This window comes from Oncorhynchus keta, chromosome 37 (genome assembly GCF_023373465.1).
Source record: "Oncorhynchus keta strain PuntledgeMale-10-30-2019 chromosome 37, Oket_V2, whole genome shotgun sequence".
Lineage (NCBI taxonomy): Eukaryota > Metazoa > Chordata > Actinopteri > Salmoniformes > Salmonidae > Oncorhynchus > Oncorhynchus keta.
Genome location: NC_068457.1, coordinates 2,773,765 through 2,795,784, shown reverse-complemented (window position 1 = coordinate 2,795,784; position 22,020 = coordinate 2,773,765). Strand labels below are relative to the sequence as shown.

At 45.2% G+C, this 22,020-nt stretch overlaps 1 protein-coding gene across 7 annotated transcripts in view; it reads left to right on the top strand.

Moving 5' to 3' along the window:
* LOC118370059 (protein MTSS 2-like) overlaps positions 1–22,020 on the top strand; it is a 111,051-nt gene that overhangs the window by 77,129 nt on the left and 11,902 nt on the right. For 5 of the 7 annotated variants that reach the window (XR_008095366.1, XM_052498853.1, XM_052498852.1 and 2 more), the window contains exons 7-11: positions 12,221–12,378; positions 14,783–14,890; positions 15,078–15,175; positions 20,713–20,809; positions 21,202–21,354. Coding sequence is in view for 6 of the 7 variants with exons in the window: in XM_052498853.1 (XP_052354813.1) it covers positions 12,221–12,378; positions 14,783–14,890; positions 15,078–15,175; positions 20,713–20,809; positions 21,202–21,354 (614 nt within the window). In the remaining variant the exon portion in view is untranslated. The remainder of the gene's footprint in view (positions 1–12,220; positions 12,379–14,782; positions 14,891–15,077; positions 15,176–20,712; positions 20,810–21,201; positions 21,355–22,020) is intronic. The other 2 variants (XM_035754849.2, XM_035754850.2) reach the window with 1 other exon arrangement.

The window sequence follows — 22,020 nt, the reverse complement described above, 5'->3', positions numbered from 1 at the left end:
GGATTTGAACCAGGGACTGCAGTGACCCCTCTAGACCAATGCGCCACTCAGGAGCCCCCCCTTTGATGGGAGGCATTCGATTATTTTTCTTGTTTGACTGGTGGAGGAGAGTCGGGCGTGTTCTACTGATGCTGAAATTCCAGATACAAATATTTTAGCATTTATTATACAATACGTAGCCGTAATCACTGTCAGATCGTCAGCTAGCTAACAGAAAGCTTTCACTTGGTCTTTTTGTTTAGACATATAGCTAACTAGCAAAACAATGAACCATAATCTCAATCCATAGAGTACGAGCAATACAAACAAATTGTCATAGCTAGCTATAGTTAACCAAACAGGTTCAATGTTAGTTAGCTAGCTAACATTAGGCTATAACGAGCAATGCGAAATGGCATTCTGAGAACATTACTACACACAGATCATAAACGTAATGTTAGCTAGCGAGCCAGCTAACTAACAGTTAGCTTTAACTTGCAATGAAAACAACTTTCTGACAAAATTAGAAACGTATAATGTCTGTAGCTGGACTCTTACCAGTATACATGGATGAATGCTTCACGGCAGACTGCAAACACTTTCAATTAAATAAGACTTCCTCTGTCTCCGTTTTGTTTGTACAGGTTGCTTTGCCCGTTGTCAAGTCATTCTGGTTCATATTGTGTGCAATGCCATGAGAATCATCTTAAGCTTTAGCCCCCACCCAAACTCTGACCATTTTCTCACTCTAGAAGAGCTGGTTAGGCTGTTTTCATGTTATCCAGTAACTGTGCTCCTGGCAACAATTTAATTATGCTTTTTTGCCGATGTTTACTGACACCGGCCATATTCAACTGGTGTTGAGCGTTTGTAAATTCATAAGTTATTCTGCGCTCTGGTACACTCAGACGAGAGTGCTCTGAAACAGTTGTTGCAGTGCCATTCTATTGAAATGGATTTTGTTAAGTTTTACTATGCGATACAGTTAAAAAAAAGCAATGTTCGACAGGATTACCTACACATACTGACCAGCTCAAATAGACACAGGCGTGCTATATGGCAGACCAATCCAAACTCATCCGTGCTTCTACACCTGCATTGCTTGCTGTACGAAGGGCTATATAAATCAATTTGATTTGATTTCTCGGGATGACCAGCCCACTCATTATCTCAGCCAATGATGACTAGCGGGAAGGTTGCTCGCTTTCTGTGGCTTAATAGGCTCGTAATTTAACAATGTTATTCATATTCACAGATGGCATACAAGTTTAAGTCACATGAAAGTTCACATGTTCAAGAAGGCATTTCTGCAAAAAAATGCATTTTGATTTTAAAAAATAGTAAAAAAGTTTACATTGAAACGGCTCTCCTCTGAAGTAGTGACCCGTGACATATGCCTAGTTTCCTGAAACGGGTCACATATAGGGGGCAGTTTGGGACGCAGACCAGGTATCTGCAGCCGAAAGCTGTTTCTTATTTGAACAAAAGAGAAACGGGAGGAGAGATTCAGAATACTTTGTGTTTTGGATGGCGTGGCTGGAAAGTGGAGAGAGGAAGAGGTATTTTTTTCCCTTCCCTCTCTCAGAAGGCGCCGTCATATGATTGCCAAATCTCTCCTCACCTGACAACTGGTTGGCCCGAAGGTCCTTTTTAAAGTCTTAAATAAGATCAGAACCTGGATTTCTTCTGTGTTTGGCTAATAAGTGCTATCCTGCCTCCCATTAACAGGGTCGTGTTCATTATGCACCAAATGGAATAAAACAGATTTAAACGTGGAAGTGACTTACCTGGACTTGCCCAAAAAGAAAGGCACATTTTCACTTTCCGTTGTGAAACAGAAACGTCTCTGTTTTCTGCTCTATGCCCCAATGAACATGACCTAGGCGTTTGCGTTGCTCTGTCGGAGCTACGAAGTACAGAGAGGGTGTCGGGGACGTTAGGCGTGTGTTTCATTTTATAGCTGGAGGACTACTGATATCTCCAGGAGTGATAAGTATCATTTGTTGTCTATCTGTTGTCTCGTACTGTCTTTATGCTAGCTAGGGCCATCTACTTTAAGTGTGGCTTGTCTTCCCAGTAGCCTACTACTTGGTGTGTGAACTGCTGACTGCTCATCATTTGCAGATAGTTGTTGACACATCAACCAGGATCAAGGAGCAGGGCAATTTGTGACTTGTTTTGGTAATCAGTCGCTGTATTGGAGGTCGAGTGATTTCTCTTCTCCAGGCAATTAGTACAGGGAGATGTGCTCTCAACCTCTGCTCGGCAATTAGCAATTAGTGTTAATATTTCAGTCTGGCCTGGTTTCTCAGCTGCAGCTGTAATTTGTGGACGTGTCAGTGGAGGGCTCATCGGCAAAACTAAGACCGTCACCGAAACAAAGACGATTCTGCAGAGTTATTTGAGGTAGGAAAGAGAGGAAGGCTCCCCACCACTCTCTCAATTGAGTACCTTACCTAGTTATTTGGAAAATGTGTGTTTTCTATACCTGTTTCGCCCTTCTCCCTGTAGGCTTTACAAACGCTCCCCACCCGTTAGCGGCAACCCTTCAAATGTAGTGTACCCTGCACGCACAACCCCTGTTGGATTATGGGTCTCTGGCAGCGTTTGGAACTGCTGATCTGCGGTAAACATTTTGGCCCTGACGGAGACATGGATCTCCCCAGAGAACACTGCTGCTCTCTCTTCATCTGGCTACATTTTCTCTCATAGTCCAAGAGCATCTGGTGGTTGTGATGGTGGCACAGGGTTCCTCATTTCTCCAAACTGGAGATTTTCTATTATCTCCCTTTCTCACCTGTCCATCTGCTCATTTGAATTCCATGCCCAGTGGGTCATGCGCAGTCACAATTCTCATCTCTATCTCTATCCTTCTCCTGATTCTGCCTATTTAACCCTACTCTCCTGTCTTTCCGCATCATATGACTCGCATTGTCACCTTTCCTCCAGCGGGCTCAGCCCTCCCCTCCTGCTCGGTGACTCTTTGCAAGCTTAAAGAACAGGGCTGCGGGGTAGCTAAGCGAAAATGGAGGAAAATTAAACTTCCGGAGGACCTATCATCCTTTCACTCCCACCGCTCTACCTTCTCTTCCACTGTATCTGCTACTAAAGCCACTTTCTATCACTCTAAATTTCAAGCTTCTGCCTCTAGCCCTAGGAAACTCTTCTCCCTCCTTAATCCTCCACCCCCTCTCCTCTCTGTCTGCGGATTACTTTGTCAACCACTTTGAAAAGAAGGTTGACATCCGCTCCTCATTCTCTCAGCCTATTGAGTCCACTGGTCTCACTCACACAGAACTACCCTACTCCTTGACCTTTTTTTTTTTCTCCAGAAGAAATTCTGCGACTCAACCCCATCCCATCCTCCACCCTTATCCAGACCATCTCTGGAGACCTCCCATTCCTCACTTCCCTTATCAACTCATCCCAGACCACTGGCTGTGTCCCCTCGGACTTCAAAATGGCCCGAGTCGCTCCACTCCTCAAGAAACCAACACTCTGCGCATCTGACGTCAAAAACTATAAACCTGTATCCCTTTCTTTTCTTTCCAAAACACTTGAGAGTGCTGTCTCTTATTTTCGCCCTCAGAACAATCTTCTTGACCCCAACCAGTTAGTCTTCAAGAGAGTTCACTCAACCATGACTGCTCTATTCTGTATTACAGAGGCTCTCTGCGCTGCCAAAGTTGAGTCTTTCTCCTCTCTTCTCATCCTCCTAGACCCATCCACTGCCTTTGATACCGTGAACCTTCAGGCCCTCCTCTCCACCCTCTCGGGGCTGTGCACACTCTTGGGTTGCATCCTACCCGGTAGGCCGCTCCATATAAGGTGCCGTGGAGAGGATCTGTCTACACCACATATTCTCGCAAGAGGTGTCACCCAGGGCTCGGTTCTAGGCACCAAGTCACTCATCTCCATCATATCCTATCATTGCATGTGGATGACACTCAACTACTTTTCTCCTTCCCCCTTCTGACATGCACCACCACCAGGTGGTGACATGCATCTCTCCATGTCTGGCAGATGTCTCATCTTGGATGTTGGTCAACCATCTCAAGCTCAACCTTGACAAGACAGAGCTGCTCTTCCTCCTAGGGAAGGCCTGCCCGCTCAAAGACCTCCATCACGGTTTTGAGAGTGCAAAGAACCTTGGATTCACGCTGGACAACACCCTGTCATTCAGGGCAACTTCAAAGCAGTGACTCGCTCCTGCAGGTTCATGCTCTACAACATCTGTATAGTACGACTCTACCTCACACAGGAAGCGGTGCAGGTCCTAATCCAGGCACTTGTCATCTCCGGTCTGGACTACTGCAACTTGCTGTTTGCTGGGCTCCCTGCTTGTGCCATCAAATCCCTGCAACTAATCCAGAATATTGCAGCCCGCCTAGTTCTCAACCGTAGTAAATTCTCCCATGTCACCCCCCTCCTCCGGATACTCCACTGGCTTCCAGTCAAAGCTCGCATCCACTACAAGACCATGGGGCTTGCCTACAGAGCAGCAAGAGGAACTGCCCCGACCCTGCCTTCAGGCTATGCTCAAACCCTACACTCCGTTCTGCCATCTCTGGTCTCTTGGCCCTCCAACCCCAGCTCCCACTCAGCCCAGTCCAAGCTCTCCTCTGTTCTGACACCCTGGTGGAACCAGCTTCCCCCTGAATTTAGGACCGCAGATTCGCAACCCATCTTCCCGAAAGCACCTGAAACCCTACCTCCTTTTTAGAGTATCCTAAATAATCCCTTCTCACCTCAATCTCTTTCCCCACTTTCTAGCTCTGACTTTGCTGAAAGCTATTTTATTGAGGAAAAGTGTACTTACTATGCCTGTGATATGTGGTTGTCCACCGAGCCATCTTAAGATGAATGCACTAACTGTAATTTGTTCTGAATAAGAGCATCTGCAAAATGACTCAAATGTAAAATGGAGGTGTCTTTTACTCCATTAGCTCTCAAAAACATATCTGATCTGACCTTGCACCTTCACCCTTGCCTATTTTACCAGTCTATCCGTGAAAATATCAGTGACGACAACCAAGATTTAGAAAGAAGTGTGTGTTTTGGAAACGTTAGATCCAGCGCATTTGCGTTTTTATATTTGGAACCCATTTTCTTGGTCTTTGAGAGGATTTATTGGAGGGTGTAGGGCTTGTGAGCTGTCTGCTTTGGGTACTATAGCACATAATAGGAAATCAGGGATCATGATGGTGGTCAAAGTTGTGCACTATATAGGGACTTAGGATACCTCTTTCCAACAGCTTTTGTTTTCTTTCTGAGCCCAGTTAAACATGTGATAATGGATTCAGTTAGCCTATTGTGTTTGTGTGTAATGTAATTGGTAAGTGCGTGCATGCATGCATAAGGAAGGTATGTTTTGAGGTGCATGTGTCAGAGAGTGAGAGCCCCCTTCCCTTTCTTCCTGACAGCCAATCGTATGTGGAATCTGTTGTCATAGCAGCTGGACACAAATGAGTAGGCAGTCATGCGCCCTCTAGAGTCTCTTTATAGACCCCTGCATACCACACACACATCCGTTTTGCTGCTCGCCATTGGCCTTCACTCCGGTTCATCTCCTGCTCTCGACAGGCCTGCACCACACATCTTCCCAGAGAGCACACTGACACAACAGTTGAAGAGGAGAGGAGTGGTATCTTATGTAGTATCCTCTTACATAGGTGCTCCACCCCTATTGGTGTTGGGGCATGGACTCTACAAGGTGTTGAACGTGTTCCACAGGCATGTTGGTCAATGTTGACTCCAATGCTTCCCACAGTTGTGTCAAGTTGGCTGGATGTCTTTTGGGTGGTGGACCAGTCTTGAATCACACTGTAAACTGTTGAGTGTGAAAAACCCAGCAGCGTTGCAGTTTTTGACTAGAACTGGTGCACCTGGCAACTACTACCATACTCCGTTCAAATGGCACTTAAATATTTTGTCTTAGCCCATTCACCCTCTGAATGGACCACATGCACAATCCATGTCTCCATTGTTTCCAGGCTTACAAATCCTTATTTAACCCGTCTCCTCCCCTTCATCTACACTGATTTGAAGGATTTAACAAGTGACATCAATAAGGGATCCTTGCTATCACTTGGTAGGTCTGTCATGGAAAGAGCAGGTGTTCTCAATGTGTTGTATGCTCAGTGTATAGAAAACACAGGATATTCAAAACAAAGTGATTTTCAAGGTTTTACTGCTGTCTTGTGGCAAAAGTATGCAATAGCAGGTACTATGCTTTGGCTATCTCAAGCTATGTATTTTTAGTTTCTCAATCACGGTCTGAATTTCTCCTCAAAGGTTTTGGGATAAATAACAGACACCTCTGACCAGCAATTAGAATGGGATACTAAGAGGAAAGTTGATCTCAAAATATTTGTACATTATTCATTAAATTGATAGATTATACAATGGGTGGGCCTAATTCTGGATGCTGATTGGTTAAAACCGCATTCCAGCTGTTGTCTATTCCACAAATTACCACTGGCTAAAGCGATGATGTTGAAATGCCTGTTTACTCTGTCCCATCTCACTGCACAGTCCACTGTCTCATCAGCCCAGCCAGACAATTCATAAACTTGATATCCACTGATCAAGACAAAGGAGATGATTATGGACTACAGGAAAAGGAGGACCGAGCACGCCCCCATTCTCATCGACAGGGCTGTAGTGGAGCAGGTTGAGAGCTTCAAGTTTCTTGGTGTCCACATCAACAAACTATCATGGTCCAAGCACACCAAGACAGTTGTGAAGAGTGCACAATAGAACCTATTCCCCCTCAGGAGACTGAAAAGATTTGGCAAAGTTCTCAAAGTTCTACAGCGGCACCATCGAGAGCATGGTTGCAGCACTGCCTGGTATGGCAACTGCTCGGCCTCCGACCGCAAGGCACTACAGTATGCACTACAGAGAGTAGTGCTTACGGCCCAGTACATCACTGGGGCCAGGCTTCCTACCATCCAGGACCTCTACCAGGCGGTGTCAGAGGATGCCCCTACAAATTGTCACTCCAGGCACTCTAGTCATAGACTGTTCTCTCTGCTACCACACAGCAAGCGGTACAGGAGTGCCAAGTCTAGGTCCAAGAGGCTCCTGAACAGCTAATCAATTGGCAACCCAGACTATTTGCATTGTCCCCCTCTTTTAAACTGCTGCTATTCTGTTTATAATCTATGCATAGTCACTTTAACTCAACCTACTGTACATGTACATATCATCTCGACTAACCGGTGCCCCCTGCCCATTGACTCTACCAGTACCCCCTCTATATATCCTCGCTATTATTATTTTCCTGCTCCTCTTTAATTATTTGTTACTTCTATGTTTTACTTAACATGTATTTCTCATAACTGCATTGTTGGTTATTTAAGGACTTGTAAGTAAGCATTTCACTGTAAGGTCTACTACACCTGTTGTATTCGGCACATTTGACAAATAAAATGTGATTTAATTTGAAAAAGCATCTAGACATGATCTCCCTTTTTTTTAGACGAGCAATTGGTTTTCAATAGCAGAGACTTGTATCAACCTTGCTGTCTGTCTCCGTTTCAATACAGAATTATATCTCCAGCTGTTCCATAGTAATGAAAGTGTAGGAGTCTGAACGAGACAGGCAGGCAGCTTTTCTCTGCCAGTCGAAATCCTGAATAGGCCACATTTTTATGGATACCATGTCAAACAGGGAAAACGAAATGCTGCTAGTTTGGAGTCTTTCCAGCTTCAGTTTGAAGTGATTTGTGTTAACTGTGTTGTTGGCTAGTTCCTCTGAACAACAGTGTCCTGACCAGAGAGCACATTTTCTATGCCAGGTGAAATCGCGCATCATTAGCTCATTGTTAAATGTCACTAGAAAACAGTTTAAACTAATGCAAATGCAGCTACTATGCCGTTATTCTGGCTGCACTGTTTGACATGACCGTAAATTAGCCGTAGTTGGCTAGCTGGCAAGCGATGAGAACGTTGCCTAACAGTATGGCAGTAGAACATTTAGAAGGAACGACTGAGTCGCGTCCACAGATACAGGACAAAAAGACTGGATTGCGTCTCTGGAAACGGACCCAATTGAACGAACGACCAGCAACCCTAGATTTGTGTCGGGACTATATCTCTTGGAAGGATGAAATCGGATTAATAAATTCATCAAAGTAACTTTTTTAATTAAAATGTGAATCATATCATTATATTTTTTAATTTTATTTTTTTTTAAATTTTATTTCACCTTTATTTAACCAGGTAGGCTAGTTGAGAACAAGTTCTCATTTGCAACTGCGACCTGGCCAAGATAAAGCATAGCAGTGTGAACAGACAACACAGAGTTACACATGGAGTAAACAATTAGCAAGTCAATAACACAGTAGAAAAAAATGGGCAGTCTATATACAATGTGTGCAAAAGGCATGAGGAGGTAGGCGAATAATACAATTTTGCAGATTAACACTGGAGTGATACATGATCAGATGGGCATGTACAGGTAGAGATATTGGTGTGCAAAAGAGCAGAAAAGTAAATAAATAAAAACAGTATAAAAACAGTATGGGAATGAGGTAGGTGAAAAAGGGTGAGCTATTTACCTATAGACTATGTACAACTGCAGCGATCGGTTAGCTGCTCGGATAGCTGATGTTTGAAGTTGGTGAGGAGATAAAAGTCTCCAACTTCAAAGATTTTGCAATTCGTTCCAGTCACAGGCAGCAGAGTACTGGAACGAAAGGCGGCCAAATGAGGTGTTGGCTTTAGGGATGATCAGTGAGATACACCTGCTGGAGCGCGTGCTACGGATGGGTGTTGCCATCGTGACCAGTGAACTGAGATAAGGCGGAGCTTTACCTAGCATGGACTTGTAAATGACCTGGAGCCAGTGGGTCTGGCGACGAATATGTAGTGAGGGCCAGCCGACTAGAGCATACAAGTCGCAGTGGTGGGTGGTATAAGGTGCTTTAGTGACAAAACGGATGGCACTGTGATAGACTGCATCCAGTTTGCTGAGTAGAGTGTTGGAAGCCATTTTGTAGATGACATCGCCGAAGTCGAGGATCGGTAGGATAGTCAGTTTTACTAGGGTAAGCTTGGCAGCGTGAGTGAAGGAGGCTTTGTTGCGGAATAGAAAGCCGACTCTGTATTTGATTTTTGATTGGAGATGTTTGATGTGAGTCTGGAAGGAGAGTTTGCAGTCTAGCCAGACACCTAGGTACTTATAGATGTCCACATATTCAAGGTTGGAACCATCCAGGGTGGTGATGCTAGTCGGGCATGCGGGTGCAGGCAGCGATCGGTTGAAAAGCATGCATTTGGTTTTACTCGCGTTTAAGAGCAGTTGGAGGCCACGGAAGGAGTGCTGTATGGCATTGAAGCTCGTTTGGAGGTTTGATAGCACAGTGTCCAATGACGGGCCGAAAGTATATAGAATGGTGTCGTCTGCGTAGAGGTGGATCAGGGAATCGCCCGCAGCAAGAGCAACATCATTGACAGAGAAAAGAGTCGGCCCGAGAATTGAACCCTGTGGCACCCCCATAGAGACTGCCAGAGGACCGGACAGCATGCCCTCTGATTTGACACACTGAACTCTGTCTGCAAAGTAATTGGTGAACCAGGCAAGGCAGTCATCCGAAAAACCGAGGCTGTTGAGTCTGCCGATAAGAATTTGGTGATTGACAGAGTCGAAAGCCTTGGCGAGGTCGATGAAGACTGCTGCACAGTACTGTCTTTTATCGATGGCGGTTATGATATCATTTAGTACCTTGAGTGTGGCTGAGGTGCACCCGTGACCGGCTCGGAAACCAGATTGCACAGCGGAGAAGGTACGGTGGGATTCGAGATGGTCAGTGACCTGTTTGTTGACTTGGCTTTCGAAGACCTTAGATAGGCAGGGCAGGATGGATATAGGTCTATAGCAGTTTGGGTCCAGGGTGTCTCCCCCTTTGAAGAGGGGGATGACTGCGGCAGCTTTCCAATCCTTGGGGATCTCAGACGATATGAAAGAGAGGTTGAACAGGCTGGTAATAGGGGTTGCGACAATGGCGGCAGATAGTTTCAGAAATAGCGGGTCCAGATTGTCAAGCCCAGCTGATTTGTACGGGTCCAGGTTTTGCAGCTCTTTCAGAACATCTGCTATCTGGATTTGGGTAAAGGAGAACCTGGAGAGGCTTGGGTGAGGAACTACGGGGCGGAGCTGTTGGCCGAGGTTGGAGTAGCCAGGCAGAAGGCATGGCCAGCCGTTGAGAAGTGCTTATTGAAGTTTTCGATAATCATGGATTTATCGGTGGAGACCGTGTTTCCTAGCCTCAGTGCAGTGGGCAGCTGGGAGGAGGTGCTCTTGTTCTCCATGGACTTCACAGTGTCCCAGAACTTTTTGGAGTTGGAGCTACAGGATGCAAACTTCTGCCTGAAGAAGCTGGCCTTAGCTTTCCTGACTGACTGCGTGTATTGGTTCCTGACTTCCCTGAACAGTTGCATATCACAGGGGCTATTCGATGCTATTGCAGTCCGCCACAGGATGTTTTTGTGCTGGTCGAGGGCAGTCAGGTCTGGAGTGAACCAAGGGCTGTATCTGTTCTTGGTTCTGCATTTTTTGAACGGAGCATGCTTATCCAAAATGGTGAGGAAGTTACTTTTAAAGAATGACCAGGCATCCTCAACTGACGGGATGAGGTCAATGTCCTTCCAGGATACACGGGCCAGGTCGATTAGAAAGGCCTGCTCACAGAAGTGTTTTAGGGAGCGTTTGACAGTGATGAGGGGTGGTCGTTTGACTGCGGCTCCGTGGCGGATACAGGCGATGAGGCAGTGATCGCTGATATCCTGGTTGAAGACAGCGGAGGTATATTTGGAGGGCCAGTTGGTCAGGATGACGTCTATGAGGGTGCCCTTGTTTACAGAGTTAGGGTTGTACCTGGTGGGTTCCTTGATGATTTGCGTGAGATTGAGGGCATCTAGCTTAGATTGTAGGACTGCCGGGGTGTTAAGCATATCCCAGTTTAGGTCACCTAACAGAACAAACTCTGAAGCTAGATGGGGGGCGATCAATTCACAAATGGTGTCCAGGGCACAGCTGGGAGCTGACGGGGTCGGTAGCAGGCGGCAACAGTGAGAGACTTGTTTCTGGAGAGAGTAATTTTCAAAATTAGTAGTTCAAACTGTTTGGGTATGGACCTGGAAAGTATGACATTACTTTGCAGGGTATCTCTGCAGTAGACTGCGACTCCGCCCCCTTTGGCAGTTCTATCTTGACGGAAGATGTTATAGTTGGGTATGGAAATCTCTGAATTTTTGGTGGCCTTCCTGAGCCAGGATTCAGACACGGCAAGGACATCAGGATTAGCAGAGTGTGCTAAAGCAGTGAGTAAAACAAACTTAGGGAGGAGGCTTCTGATGTTGACATGCATAAAACCAAGACTTTTTCGATCACAGAAGTCAACAAATGAGGGTACCTGGGGACATGCAGGGCCTGGGTTTACCTCCACATCACCCGCGGAACAGAGAAGGAGTAGTATGAGGGTGCGGCTAAAGGCTATCAAAACTGGTCGCCTAGAGCGTTGGGGGCAGAGGATAAGAGGAGCAGGTTTCTGGGCATGGTAGAATATATTCAGGGCATAATGCGCAGACAGGGGTATGGTGGGGTGCGGGTACAGCGGAGGTAAGCCCAGGCACTGGGTGATGATGAGAGAGGTTGTATCTCTGGACATGCTGGTTGTAATGGGTGAGGTCACCGCATGTGTGGGGGGTGGGACAAAGGAGGTAACAGGGGTATGCAGAGTGGATCTAGGGGCTCCATTGTGAACTAAAACAATGATAACTAACCTGAACAACAGTATACAAGGCATATTGACATTTGGGAGAGACATACAGCGAGGCATACAGTAATCACAGGTGTTGAATTGGGAAAGCTAGCTAAAAACAGTAGGCGAGGCTAATCAGCTAGCACAACAAACAGCAGGTAAAATGGCGTTGACTATTGGTAACCAGTTGTATAAAAGTGATAATACCCTTGAAGCTGTTGTTTGGAGGATATCTTTTCCCTGCCCTCGACATGGTTTCGGGCCTAGCAACACCCGTGCCAGGATATCCTCCAAACACTGTCTTCTCGTGCATTATCACTTAAATGCACACCCCTCAACAAACGTGTTTCGGGCATCGTTTTTGTACCCTGAGTTTTGTTTAACTTGCTATAGCAGCCCGCTGGCTTTGTTTGCCTGTTATTTTGCCAGTCTGCTCTGCCTGTCAACTTTGGTTCCCCCCTGTGTTTCCCTAGGAAAGGATGAGGTGCGCGGGCAGCTGGACACCGCCCTGCAGGAGGTGAACGTACGCTATGCTGTGCTGGAGGAGACTGAGAAGAGGGCCGTGTGCCGGGCGCTCATCGAAGAGAGGGGCCGTTACTGTGCCTTTGTCAGCATGCTCAAACCTGTGCTGGTGAGTAGGTTATAATAATATTATCAATACCATCTGATCTACAATCTGTCTCTGTTCATGACAAATATGTGTTCATGAGTTAGTTATAGTCTCATCTGATCTGGAATCAGTCAGTATTCACATCAAACCTGTGCTGGGGTTATCCTCTCATCTAGAATCAGTGTCCATGCCAAATATGTATTTTTGGTGTGGATATTATTATAATCCAGAATCAGTCTTTATGATTCATGCGAAAACTGTGTGTATGAGGGCTTTATACTCTCATCTGACCCAGACATCTAGTTGGAACGCTCAGCTGCTGAAGTTGATCCATTTTCATATAAAAAGTCTCTGGCTTCTGTTTAAGTGATTGGAACAGGTTGGAGGCCCCAGACAGAACCCCATGATGTAACACCATGCAAGTTCAACGCTGTTTACGCTGTTGACATGAGAGAGAGTCTATTTTGAGTGAATCTGGCAATGTTTGATGGTGATTGGACGGTCAGTGCCTCAAGGCCTCAGTTCCACATAGGGCTCTCGTCAAGTAGTGCGCCATGTAGGGAATAGGGTTCCATTTGTGACGTAGACAGTATTTTAAGTTTTTGTCATATGCACAAGTACATTGAAATGCTTAACTTGCAAGTCCTTCCCAACATCAAAATAGAAAAATAAGAGAGAGAAAAAAAGTGTAAGCTGTCTTAGTGGGTAGACTGGGGATAGACTGTGGGAGAGCAGTAGCTGTTAGCCATTTAACAGTCTTATGGCCAGGGGATAGAAACTGTTTAGGAGTCTGTTGTTCTGAGCCTTGATACACTGGTACCGCCTGCCGGACGAGAGCATGGAGTCTGGCAATTTCTCAGGTGGCTGGAGCCTGGCAATATTTGGTGGACTTTCTCTGACACCGCCTGCCATGTACATCCTGGGAACTTACCCCCAGTGATGTGCTGGGCTGCCCGCGACACACTCTGTAGGGCCTTCCAGTCGAGGGCAGTGTAGTTACCAGACAGTGATACAACCAACATGCTCTCGATGGTGCAGCTGTAAAAGTTCTGAGGGGCCATGCCGAATCTTTTCAACCTCCTGAGGGAGAATGGGTGCTACAATTGAAAGAAATTACACCAATATCTCCAAATTATATGGATCACGTCACCTCATTATTCGCTGACGATATCTTACTTTATCTAGACAATGTATCTCAATCTCTCCCGAATGCTTTGAAGATTATAGACAAATTCAGCTCCATTTCACGTTTTAAAATAAATCTGACCTAGTCCCCCTTAAGAACCCAGCACAGGACCCCATCTCTTCTTATGTAATCCCAATCATTTGCCATTTTAAAAATGTAGGAATCAATATATTTATTTTCGATAAAACCATTGCCCAAAACTTAAACAGATCGCTCAAATTAATTCAATCAGACCACAGTAGATGACTTAACATTCCAGTCGCTCTAACCGGCAGAATTTCTATTGTGAAAGTTAATATATTGCCTTGGTTAAATTTTGTGAGCTCAATGCTTCCTATGTCTCCCCCTTCCGGCTATTGGGATAAACTCCACAGTGAATGTTCATAATGTAAATAGAAAGGTAAGAGATCCCAGAATAAATGAACACATTTACACAGAGGGAAAGACTCCAAACTCTTAATTATATTTCCAAGCTTTATCATTTTGCCGAATGTATAAATTGGTTTAGACACAACTCTTCCGCTCCCTGGCTGAGAATCGAGAAATATGGTGGCTCCCATTGCCCTGGAAGAAGTGATGTTCATTGATCTATGTAAACTATGCTTTGGCCCTATTATTGCTCTCACAATATCTGTTTGGCATAAAATGTAAAATGCGTTTTCATTGTAAGCTCATTTACTTGTGTGGCTGCCGGTGAAATAGCTTTGCACTTCTGTTGTCATCTGATGAAAATTAAGATATTTTCAGCAGAATGTGTTGCAGTGATGTACGTTCTGTGAAGGAAAAGTATAGTTGCACCTCCCTGATCACTCTATTGAAGCAAACAAAGTCATTTTCAATATAAAATGTCACCCGTGTCAATACGCAGCTGGACTCACCTGCTCCCGCTTTGTCTCCTTGTCTTATTTACAAATATGTGACTGGCTCAACTGTTCTGGAGAACTAAGTAAGCTTCAAAATGACAAAATAACGTGATCTGCTTTATCTCCTAGCGTATTGCACAAGTTGACTGCTGGTATTTACTAAATAAATAGCTACAAATATACACATTTAATGGAAAAACTTGAAAGTAATAGTTTTGACGGTATTGAAAAACCAATTATGCTGATATACCGCCCAAGCCTTGTTACTAGGGGCTATTTGTAACTGATAGTTGTGTCTAGGATCTGTGGTTATGGGCAGCGCTGTGGTTTTTGGTGATTGGTTGTGTGTGTCTGATCTGTGGTTATGTGTGTACAGGATCATGAGATTAGCATGCTGGGAGAAGTGACCCACCTGCAGACCATCCTAGAAGACCTGAGCAGCCTAACGACCGAGCCCAGCAAACTGCCCCTCGCCAGCGAACAGGTAAGCTGGATGACACACACACACACACACACACACTTGTTCGCACCACACACAGAGACATCAATATACCTTCCCAAATACACTTAACCACATACTCGCACACATATACACACACACACAGTGTTAGATATTCCCACTGTTCCATGTACTCATTCTCACACCTTATTTTTTTCTCCCCACTCAACAGGTGATCTTGGATCTGAAGGGATCTGAATACAGCTACAGTTACCAGACGCCCCCTGCCTCCCCCAGCAACACGCTGTCCCGCAAGAGCAGCATCAGCAGGTAGCTAAACACACACACACGCAAAAACACAAATCACACACACGTGCTCACACATTCTTACTCATACACAAACTTACCAACACTTGTGTACACACACACACTACACTAAGTACTCAGGTACTAAGAATGGGCACACATACGCACACTGCTTCACACCAAAGTCCCTGCCTTTGACACTGCATGGGGGCCGTCTTATTATTTAGAGAGCTTACCAAATTGGGGTGGTGCAGGAAGAGAAACTGGATCAAATGGATAGTAGGAGCAGCTAAGTGAGGTTCAGTGTGTCTGTGCTATCACAGTTCCACTGACTGGAGCTAGCTCAGGAAGTGTGCTCCCTAAATGGCACCCTATTCCCTAAATACTGCACTACTTTTGGCCAGAGCCAAGTCAAAAGTAGTGCAGTGTGTAGGTAATAGTGTGCCATTTGGAACGCAGTCTTGGAGAGGGATGTAGGGGAGGGATGATAAAGAGAGCAGGTGACTGAGTAAAGTTCCGAGGGGACATGTGAAGTGGAGCCAAGGGAAGAATAGTGGGGCGTGGCGGCTGCAGACAGTCTGTCACCCATGTGTCCTGTCTGCTTACCATGGAATGGCCTGGGATGACACACACACGCATGCATGGAGCACACACACACACTTGGCTTCATCTCACTCAGGATGTCTGCAGCAAGCCTCTACTGTGTGCAGACTCAAACACATGTTCCGAATTTCATTTCACTGTGTATAACAGGGGAATGTGTGTGTATCCCATGGTTGGGGGAGGGGTATACTGGTCGTCCATGCCACAGCCAAAACGCACATCCCCCAGGAGCTGATTGGGGTAGGGAGGGTGGGTGGATGACATCCTCCATCATAGAGAGGCTAGAAGGGTGAGCATGCAAGTGGGAGAATGACTAGGCTTAGATCTCCAGTCTTCATGGGGTACTCTCCAAATAAAACTCCAAAGTGTACCTCATCCAAACCCTTGTACAAAGCACCTAAACACAGCTAAGTACGAGTAGAAGTTTATTTTAATGTGATTATATGTATTGCTATTGTAATTGATGATGTATGACATTCATTACGCTCTTTGGTTAGCTAAAGGTGTCAACAAGACCTCTAATATACAGTAAATATCAAACTACAGTATAAAAAATTGCAACAGTTTGACGTTGAGTTGGCTTAGTGGGTTTCCTGTCAACTTGGCTTTGCAGTCCTCTCTTTGGAACTCATACAAGCACGCACACACACACACCACAGCCCTCATTGGTCCAGCCTGTTTGGGATAGTCATTTAGAGCGGTAGTTTCCACTACAGTCTGTTCTGACAACTCTCCACTGGCAGAGCTCAGTTTCCACTTAAACAGTCAAACGTTTCTCAAAACTACTACTATGCTCAAGACCTGCAGTGTGTTGATGTAGCAGACCATTTACACATTCAAACCAGGCCTTCTACTTCTAGCTATTTGCATGGCCAGTACACCAAAGTTCATGATTGGATTCACACAGTTTGATTTAGTATGTGTCCCAAATGGCGCCCTTCTACCTACATAGTGCAGTATTTTTGACCAGAGCCCCCATGGGCCGAAAGTAGTGTACTATATAGGGAATAGGGTGCCATTTGGAACATTACCTAACTGCAAAACTACACCTAACTGCAAAACATGACGAGAGCGTGATTGCATACCTCTGTCAACATGGTATTCAGGGTGCTGCCTTGGGAGCTACAAAATAAGAGGCTTTATTAATGAGGCTTGCCAGAGTCCCCACTTTTATATCATCACCATACTTCTGACTTATGCACTGAGCAAAATATTAAGTCAACATGTAAAGTGTTGGTCCCATGTTTCATGAGCTCAAATAAAAGATCCCAGAAATGTACATCCCTGTTAGTGCGCATTTCTCCTTGCCAAGATAATCCTTCCACCTAAAAGGTGTGGCATATCAAGAAGCTGATTAAACAGCATGATAATTATACAGGTGCACCTTGTGCTGGGGGACAATAAAAGGCCTCTCTAAAATGTGCAGGTTTGTCACACAACACAATGACACAGATGTCTCAAGTTTTGAGGGAGCTTACAATTGGCATGCTGACTGAAGGTATGTCCACCAGAGCTGTTACCAGATAATTGAATGTTAATTTCTCTACCATAAGCCGCCTTCAATGTCATTTTTGAGAATCTTGCAGTACGTCCAACCGGAAGCTTATCTGTGTGCTCGTTGTCCTCAACTGGGTCTTGACCTGACTGCAGTTAGGTGTCGTTACCGACTTCAGTGGGCAAATGCTCACCTTTGATTGCCACTGGCACACTAGAGAAGTGTGCTCTTCACGGATGAATCCCGGTTTCTACTGTACAGGGCAGATGGCAGACAGTGTTGTATAGCATTGTGTGGGAGAGTGGTTTCCTGATGTCAATGTGTGCCCCATTGTGGGGTTATGGTATGGGCAGGCATAGCTACAGAGAACGAACACAATTGCATTTTATCTATGGCCATTTGAATGGACAGATACTGTGATTCATCTGCTGCAATCACCTCGTGTTTTAGCATGCTAATGCACGGCCCATGTTGCAAGGATCTGAACACAATTCTTGGAAGCTGAAAATGTCCCAGTTCTTCCATGGCCTGCATACTCACTAGACATGTCACCCGTTGAGCATGTTTGAGATGCTCTGGATCGAGGAAGATGTGTCGTGCTGCGTCGCCCTGCATGAGGCAAATGCAGGCCATTAAAACCTTACCTAACCAGAAACCGTGGATTGATGGCAACATTGGCGCAAAACTGAAAGCGCGAACCACCGCTTTTAATCATGGCAAGGCGACCGGAAACATGACCAAATACAAACAGTGCAGCTATTCCCCCCTCCGCAAGGCAATCACACAAGCAAAGCATCAGTATAGAGACAAAGTAGAGTCACAATTCAAAAGCTCAAACATGAGACATATGTGTCAGGGTCTACAGTCAATCACAGATTACAAAAAGAAAACCAGCCCCGTCGAGGACATCGTCTTGCTTCCAGACAAACTAAATAACTTCTTTGCGCACTTTGAGGACAATGCAGTGCCACTGACACGGCCCGCTACCAAAGCCTGTGGGCTCTCCTCCTCCGTGGCCAACGTGAATAGGACATTTAAAACTTGTTAACCCTCGCAAGGCTACCGGCCCAGACGGCATCCCTCGCCACGTCCTCAGAGCATGCACAGACCAGCTGGCTGGTGTGTTTACGGACATATTTAACCATCCCTAGCCCAGTCTGTTGTCCCTGCATGCTTCAAGATGTTCCTGTTCCCAAGAAAGCTAAGGTAACTGAAGTAAATAACTATCGCCCTGTAGCACTCACTTCTGTCATCATGAAATGCTTTGAGAGACGAGTCAAGGATCATATCACCTCCACCCTACCTGATACCCTAGACCCACTCCAATTTGCTTACCGCGCCCACAACCGCAGGGCTCTCCAGAGGGTAGTGCGGTCTGCACAACACATCCCCGGGGGCAAACTACCTGCCCTCCAGGACACCTACAGCACCCGATGTCACAGGAAGGTAAAAAGATCACCAAGGACAACAACCACCCGAGCCACAGCCTGTTCACCGCGCTATCATCCAGAAGGCGATGTCAGTACAGTTGCGTCAAAGCTGGGACCAAGAGACGGAAAAACAGCTTCTATCTCAAGGCCATCAGACTGTTAAACAGCCACCACTAACATAGTGATGGCTGTTCAACATCACTAACCAGTTTCCCACTAACATAGCTGCTGCCAACAGACTCAAATCTCTGGCCACTTAAATAAATAGACTTGATAAAGGTATCACTAGTCACTTTAAATAACGTCACTTTATATAATGTTTACATATCCTACACTACTCATGTGTATATACTGTATTCTACACCATCTACTGCATCTGAATGTTATGACTAGACAACCTAACGTACAATTTCAAAAATACATTAACCAGAAAACTTACAATGTAGTAAGACGCATCAAAATGTGCAGCTCTTTATATCAGATAAAAGGACCACGGTGTCCGTGTGCAGTTTCCAATACATCAGTTATCCACCGACTCAATAGGTTAATTTCAGAAGGAATTGTTCATTACATGTCAGAGGATGGTATTTTATTAGGATCCCCATTAGCTGTTGCAAAAGCAGCAGCTACTCTTCCTTAACATGAAACATAATACAGAACAGCTCAAGGACAGAACTACAGTGCCTTGCAAAAGTATTCACTACCCTTGGCATTATTCCTATTTTGTTGCCTTACAACCTGGAATTGTTGGGGGTTTGTATCATTTGATTTACACAACATGCCTACCACTTTGAAGATGCAAAATATGTTTTCTTGTGAAACAAGAAATAAGACAAAAAAAATAACTTGAGCGTGCATAACTATTCACCCCCCCCCCAAACTCAATACTTTATAGAACCACCATTTGCAGCTGTTACAGCTGGAAGTCTCTTGGGGTATGTCTCTATAAGCTTGGCACATTTAGACACTGGGATTTTTGCCCATTCTTCAAGGCAAAACTGCTCCAGCTCCTTCGAGTCGGATGGGTTCCACTGGTGTACAGTAATCACAGATTCTCAATTGGATTGAGGTCTGGGCTTTAACTAGGCCATTCCAAGACATTTAAATGTTTCCCCTAAACCACTCGTGTTGCTTTAGCAGAATGCTTCTGGTCATTGTCCTGCTGGAAGGTGAACCTCCATCCCGGTCTCAAATCTCTGGAAGAGTGGAACAGGTTTCCCTCAAGAATTTCATAGTATTTAGCGCTGTCCATCATTCCTTCAATTCTGACCAGTTTCCCAGTCCCTGCCGATGGGGAAAAACATCCCCACAGCATGATGCTGCCACCACCATGCTTCACTGTGGGGATGGTGTTCTCGGGTGAAGAGAGGTGTTGGATTTGTGCCAGACATAGCGTTTTCCTTGATTTCCAAAAAGCTCAATTTTAGTCACATCTGACCAGAGTACCTTCTTCCATATGTTTGGGGAGCCTCCCGCATGCCTTTTGGCAAATGTGTTCGCTTATTGTGTTCTTTAAGCAATGGCTTTTTTCTGGTCACTCTTCTATAAAGCCAGCCTTGTGGCGTGTATGGCTTAAAGTGGTCCTATAGACAGATACTCCAATCTCTGCTGTGGAGCTTTGCAGCTCCTTCAGGGTTAACTTTTTCACTCGGGGCCCCACTTTCTCTTGTCATGTTAGTCATTGCATACCTTAGCTATTTATAACTCCAGATCAACTAGCCCATGTCAGTTAATGATTCAAAAAATAAATAATCTGTCCATAGTTATTGTTGTAAATTGTATCACTCAAATATCACATGAATACACATTAGACATGGCAAAATGTATAGATCTGCAAAATGTATAGATTTGCAGAAAACTTTTTTCTGAAGTTTGTTCACACACTGTCTGTCGCTTGGCTCCATTTCAGATGTAATGGTGCCAGGTTTGTATGCCTTGTTGTCTTTCTCTCCTTTTTTATTTCTCGTATCTCCTTTTTCATTAATATGATTTATTTCTCTTCCACAACCTTTCTCGCTCTCTCACTCTCTCAGTAACTATAACTCTATTAGGTACGTCCCCTCTCTGGACTCCATCGCTACCTCGGTGGACAGCATTCACCTTTGCCTGCCCTCCATGGACCCAGCACAGGTAAGACTGACTGACTTTCTCCATTTTGAAATGCTCCTATGTGCCCTTTATTCTTTTGGCTGCTGAATTTTTCAAATGCATCAATCATAATCACACCCCATTGCTGCACTTTTGCACTGGGGGCTTGATTTCAACAAATTTGAAAGAAAACTTCAGTCCACTGCAGCATAGTATATTAAATCATTGATTCTTACATTCAAAGTTCAAACTCTATTGCCCTTAACTTGAGTACTGTTTTATCTAAACCCCCAGTAAACAGTATAAAAGAAAGACGTTGCTCTGTCTGGCCCCCTCCCTCAACCTGAGTTACGCAGTACCCTTTACAACTTCCGCTGCTTGAAACACAAACCATTTTCTCTCTATCCCTCCTCCCGTCGTCCCTTCATGGGTAGCGCCGCTCGCCCAGTCCGTTGGCACGCTTTGAGGGCTGGGACGGTACCGCACACTCCCTCAGCGAGGGCAACTCGCCAACCATCTCCGCCCGCTCTGGTGCCCACCGCACCCATGTCCGCTCTGCCAGCCAAACCAGCCACAGAGACACCACTGTGAGAACACACACCCCCTTACTGGCCCCATGTATACCCACTGTGGCGTAAACCCCCACTCATGGCCCCCATGTAAACGTGTGTGTGCATAATGTGTGTTGTCTGTATTTGTCCAGTTGTGTCAAATGAATGTATCCAGTGTCTGTCTGTTACTGTGTGGGTATGTGAGAGTACTGTATCTGTGTGAGCGGGAGATAAACAGCTTTGGATAATTTACTATTAGCCCTTACTTTGACCTGCTGCCCACTGGAAAACTAAAATGATCAACTTGAAGTTCTCTATAACCCTACTAGCTGCCTCCTGAAGGTCTAAAAGCCATTGCTCCTAGAACAGTAACAGTTGACTGTATAATAGCTACTGTGCTAATATAGTAATTATATGTGTGTGTGTGTGTGTGTGTGTGTGTTTATATACAGTTGAAGTCGGAAGTTTACATACACTCCAATACCTTGACTTTGTTGTCCTTAAGCCATTTTGCCACAACTTTGGAAGTATGCTTGGGGTCATTGTCCGTTTGGAAGACCCATTTGCGACCAAGCTTTAACTTCCTGACTGATGTCTTGAGATGTTGCTTCAATATATCCACGTAAGTTTCCTCCTCATGGTGCCATCTATTTTGTGAAATGCACCTTTCCCTCCTGCAGCAAAGCACCCACACAACATGAT